A 5,732-nucleotide genomic window follows, 5' to 3' on the forward strand; every position below is an offset into this window, starting at 1 on the left:
GGCGATATGCAGCAAATACCAAACAGACCATAGAAATACGGCACTTGCATGTACAAGGACCAGGTTCTGATCATCACCATGTGTGGCCACTGTTTAATCCAACAATACAACTCCATCTTAGCTACCTAGAACAGGACTAACAGGGCATCATCTATGTTGAGAACAATCCGTGATTCGTTTTTTTTTTGTGCGCAAAGCAAATTGAATACATTATCACATCTTTCTGTGACTGCTTGCTTCCACCAGTGGGGATGCTTAAAGTCTAAGTCTTAGAGATATCAGACAGCAGCAGCAACATCAGCAGATTATTTTCTTTTCGACACCAAAGAACAGCAGCAGATCGCACGAAGCTGCTCAATTATGCATTCAACAGTGTGTTCGTCCATAGGGTACCGATAAGGACTGAATGACCAGATAGTAATGTAAAATACGCATGGTATGCCATCTGCCAAATTTGATTGTGACAAGTGATTTCAAAGTTATCAGTGTGGATCATGCGGCTAAACCATGATCTTCTGAAAATTGACATCAATGATACAAAAAAAGGGCTGTGTAATAGCTACGATGGACAACATTTAAACTGTACGAAGAAAACAGTTAACAATTATCTGACTTAAAGATGACAGATCTCATAGAAAAAACTGTGCAGACCGGAAATACAAAAGGAGATATCCTGAATTTTCTCGTTTCAGTACTCTCATAAACAAAAATGTCACAACCAAAAAGTTGCAAGGCTCTCACCCTGCAAAATTGACCATGCACAAATGAAACAAACACGGACAAAATCATGGCTGCTTGCCCCCACCTTATTGACTTCCTAGTCGCCAGAAGAAAACAAACTATCACATAATGTGCAACGAACCAATAAAAAATGTATAGTGACAGATGACTAGAATGCAGCAGAATGTATTGCAATGTAGCAGGTAAGAGTAAGAATCCAATAGGTAATCTGCAATAAATTAGTTCAGACATAAAATGCAAAAAAAAAAATGTAAATGCAATGACTCATAGAGGAAACAATGATCAGAACAGCAGCTATGCTTAACTACAGGTATAGCTTATAAAATGCAGTAATCTGAACTTCGTACAATCCATTACATCATGCGGTGATCTTTTTCATAAACATTCATGCCAATTTTCCAGAGCAATACTACGAGGGAAGCAACAATTTCTGCAGATATACAACACAATATAAGATACTGTATTGCCAGACAATACCACTGGTAGATAAATCACCTAACACAATGCACAACTAAAATCTTGACATGGGTGAATCGAGGACCAATAGCAAGCAAATACTAGTCCTACTTGTGGTTTGAGCTCAAGGCGCAGACTATTTGGGGCCTTGGGGGCAATACATTAAAGTCTTGTAAGATGCCCCAATACCAATAATTTTCGTGATGCAGAGATCCATGTTCATGATATACAAATAGAAGAGCAGCAAAATGCTAAACTGGTTATCTAAAAAAGCCACGTGATGGACAGCATTTTTTAGCCATGCAATCGAATTTTAATGAAGATAGTGGGTGCAACTGAAAAGCCCCAAGAGATAACATTAACAGTGTCATTTAAGTGTACTAAGCAATTAATGAACGCCATCCTAAATCACAAAATATATGAAGAAAATTTCCCTGAGTTGAATTCCACTGCCAGGGAAAATCCATGCATGTTTCCAAATAGGATAAGATGTGAGGAGAAGAAATTCTCTAAATGTAGCATGACATATGGTCATATGGAAATCCTCATACAGAAATGAACAGCAGCCTTAGACCAAAACTAAAAACTCTTCTTTGTCAGGCTAGCATTTAAATAAATGCAAAATTATTATAGTAAATAACAACAAACAGACACAAGTGCCAAAGATGATGTTTCTTGCAAGCTCACCAGAGATGCAAAGCTCAAAAAACTAAGAGCTGCCAAAAATTAATTAGCAGCTGTATCACCCCAAGTGTATTCTAGAGAAACTATGCTTCCTGGCTTGCCTTTGACTGCATTGCCTCCGCTTCCAACTCCTTGACTGCAGCTATGAGACTGCGAGTTATACCCTTAAGGCACAAGCCACTATCCTCCATTTCCTCCAGGAGTTTCTCAGCTCTTCTCCAGTCCATAGCCTTGAGACACAATGACTGAATCAGTTTGTCATACTCATCCACATTTGGCAGTAACCCATCTTTCCTCATCTCCTTTACGCACTCAATGGCTTTCTCAAACTCCTCCATCTTGCAGTATCCACGGATAAGAATGTGATAACAGACCCTGTTTAGTTTCGGATGAATCTTTTTAGCTTCACAAAGTAGAGCATGAGCTTCATCAATCATGCCTCCTTTCGCGTAGCCACTCATTAGCACACTGTAAGTGTAGATATCAGGACTGACCCCTTCGCTCTCCATCAATCGCATCAAACCTTTTGCATCCTCCATATCTCCCTGTTTTGACAATGCTGTGATGACAAAATTAAACACTGCTTTACCAGGAGCTGGGCCAAGATCTACCATCCTCATCAACAATGTTTTTGCATCCTGCAGTTTCTTTTTCCTACACAAACCATGTATAACTGTGGTAAATGTCTTGTCTGCATTCTTAAGAGACTCCCCTTGGTACTCTTCAAGCTGCACCATCCTCGTCAACAAATTATTTGCATCCTCCACTTTGTTTGTCCTACACAAAGCATGTACAACCGTGGCAAAGGACTTGCCTGCATGCTTAAGTGACTCCCCTTGGTACTCTTCCAGCAGCTCCAGAGCAGTACCGATGGTCTCATCGTTCCTCGCCAAAGCGCTGACAAGGAAATCCAAGGCTGATTTTGGGATCTGAGTCGTCTTCTCCTTTGCTGCTAGGTACAATGAATGTGCCACCTTCACCTTCTTCCCGTCGCAAAGGAAAGTCACAATTCTGCCTACCTTCTCACCGTTAGGGAAGCAGCCAGAGCCAATCATCTTCTCACAAACTTCACAAGCAGAGCGGAACATTGACTTCTTTCGTGCCGCTTCAATCACCAGATAATAGCTGTTACTGTCCGGAGTACAACCAAACTCATCGAACTTGGCAAACACCTCCAGAGCTGCCTTTGACTTCTCAAGCTTCCAAAATATTGCGATCATTTCATTCAACAACGGTGTGCTCACTGATCCTGGCACAGAGCCAATTTCCTTAACCGAATCCCAAAGCAAGTACGCGTCCATCTTGTCAATCTCATCAGAATCAGCTACCTTGCTCACGAGGATCTCAAGATTCGAGAGGCTCTTGGACGCCGGGTTGTTCTTCGCGGCATAGTTGAACAGGGAAATCAGCTTCTTACAGGAACATTGCTCGGCAGCAAGAAGGACTGCGGCGAGGAGCGGCTCGTTGAAGTCCACGACCATGTCGGCGAGGGTGGAGGCGATCTTGTCCTCGGGAGTGGCCTCCACGACGGCGCGGACGCGGGCGACCTCCTCGTCGTCGGCTACGGCGTCAGCGCCGCCAGGGGATGCGAAGATGTCGTCGGCGTCCCCAGTCTCTTCCCACATCGAGCTCAAGCTGTCTTCCCCGGCCTCGGTGGCATCATCTAGGGGGGAGGAGGAAGCGGCATCGGCGAAGGGATCCGCGGAGGAGGAAGTGGCATCGGGGATGGGATCCGGAGAGGAGGAGAGGAAGCGGGAGAGAAAGCGCGGAGGTGGGGCTCGGGTCAGGGTTGGAGTGGGATGTGGTGGTGGATGAGGCGGCGGCGACCTGGGAATGGAGGAGCGGAGGAGGAGGAGAGCACGAGCTCGCGAACGCCACATCGTCGCCGTCGTCCTCGGCGGCGGCGAGGTGTTCTGGTGGTTGTGTTCGCGTGGAGGAGGAGCTGCCGCGCAGGACTGTGGAGGTTTCTTTCTAGTTTCTAGGGTTTAAGGGCTTTTGGGCCTGCGGCTGACAATCTCCACTTACTGGGCCATTATAACTTGCTAATGGGCCGAAAGCATGTTTCTGCTCTGAGTAATTTTGAGAGTTTTTTTTTAAAAGGGGATAAAAAAAACAAAATTCGAAAAAGGGGTGCCAGTTGGAGAAATTTAGGGAAATGGGTGCCTCCCGCCCGCTGGGAGGGCGGAAAGAAGCATCCCGCCCAACCATAGGGCGGGATGCTCAAACAAAATTTCCAGGGACCTCTTCGCGAATAAGAAACGCGAAGTGGTCCCTGAAGCAGGCCTCCCGCCCGGCCACTGGGCGGGATGCCTCCCGCCCGGCAACTGGGCGGGATGCCTCCCGGTGCACTGTTATTTCATGTGTATGTGTTTTCTGGCTTCCAAAATTCGTAACAATTCACAGAAAAATTCAAAAATAGCAAAACTAGTTTTGTTAGAAAGTAGATTTCAAACTCTATAACTTTTGTTAATGGAGTTTAGTTTGAAACAAAATACTTTTACTCCTATTTTAAAACTAAGATTAAGGAAAGTTTATGCATAACTTTAGGATTTCATGCTTTGTTGTTTATGAAGTTTGGTATGACTATTCTATAAACTCTAGGTACCTTTGTGCAAAGTTTCAAACTCAAATTTGATGTAAATTTAACTTCTTTTGTCTTGAATTTTTCAAATTTGAAATGTTAACTAAACCTAATTATAACCCTTTTCTAATTAAAATCTATTGTTATTCTCTAATGTGATATTATTTAATATCTAATATATAGTCAAAGTTCTAAAACCTATAAAGTTCTAAAACCTATAAAGTTCTAAAACCTATAATCTTATGCTCCTGGTCCATTTTTGTTATATTTTTTCTTAGATTATTTGTTTCAGAAACTATTTGAAATTCAGAATTTTTTCAAATATAAGATTCATTCGCCATACTCTTATGTATGCACATAAAATTTTAATTCAATTTTCCAAAGAAGATTACGGTATCTAAAACTCGTACGAAGATAGTTAAACGATAACGTTTGCAACGTAGAATCTAAATATTACGATAGTACAATACATGAAGCCATTTAAAATAAAATAATATGATAATGAACATTACAAATATTACAAATACATGAATCCAAATATTGTGTCTTCAATCAATGCGGCAAATATTACAAATACGTATCTAGGTCTGATAGAATCTCAACGCAGCAAATATTACATATGAGCAAACAACGTTTAAATAAAATTACAACTAAATGATGCCTGATGACGTACTAGCACTCGATCGGCGACGTCTCCCACTTCTTGATGCAACCGGAGGTCTTCCATCTGTAGCATCACCTGTAGGGCCAGCTTCAGCACAACTGGGGCCAGCATCATTGGTTGGACAACGTTTATACGTGTGTCCAATCTGATTACATGCACTGCAGCGTTGTATCCTCGGACGGAGCTCTGACTCATCCATATCATTACGAATACGCCGTGACTGACGGCGTCCTCTCTTAACCCGTGATGATCTTGGGTCTGGAATATAGATAACAGGATTCGCTGTCTCAGTGAACGATCCAACCAAACGGAACCCATAGATCTCATACTGCCAGGTGCTAGCAATTGTCTCTTTTCTGAAGTAATGTGAAACATATATATCGACAGGATGTCCAATATCTGCACAAGCAGCCATTACATGAGAACAAGGTAAGTGCAGCAACTTGGGCCTCATGCATGAGCAACAACAAGTTCCATCGAACTTGAGAATGCACTCCTTTACAGGAGTTTGACGCCTCATGCCATGTCGCGCCCTATCTTTAGGAGATACCTCAAACTTGAGCTCCTGTGTTCCACATTGCCGTACATGGTGTAGCCGGGCGCTTT

At 42.8% G+C, this 5,732-nt stretch overlaps 1 protein-coding gene across 2 annotated transcripts; it reads right to left on the reverse strand.

The window, feature by feature from the left end:
• Nucleotides 1–639: 639 nt before the first annotated feature.
• Nucleotides 640–3,847, reverse strand: LOC112894880 (pentatricopeptide repeat-containing protein At3g02650, mitochondrial). 2 transcript variants are annotated; one of them, XR_003229084.1, is made up of 2 exons: nucleotides 1,885–3,847; nucleotides 640–817 (listed from the first exon to the last, which is right to left on the reverse strand). XR_003229084.1 is itself a non-coding variant. In XM_025962714.1 (2 exons), exon 1 carries the CDS (start codon nucleotides 3,759–3,761, stop codon nucleotides 1,965–1,967), a length of 1,797 nt encoding a protein of 598 aa, XP_025818499.1. In that variant the 5' UTR covers nucleotides 3,762–3,847; the 3' UTR covers nucleotides 640–817; nucleotides 1,944–1,964. The 2 variants fall into 2 exon arrangements, 1 of the variants encoding a protein (XP_025818499.1); XM_025962714.1 differs by having other exon boundaries at nucleotides 1,944–3,847.
• Nucleotides 3,848–5,732: the final 1,885 nt, after the last annotated feature.

This window comes from Panicum hallii, chromosome 5 (assembly GCF_002211085.1).
Source record: "Panicum hallii strain FIL2 chromosome 5, PHallii_v3.1, whole genome shotgun sequence".
NCBI classification, from domain to species: Eukaryota; Viridiplantae; Streptophyta; class Magnoliopsida; order Poales; family Poaceae; genus Panicum; species Panicum hallii.

Excerpts from the sequence above, each read along its gene's own strand:
- LOC112894880 (XM_025962714.1), bottom strand. The coding sequence starts at position 3,761 with ATGTGGCGTTCGCGAGCTCGTGCTCTCCTCCTCCTCCGCTCCTCCATT.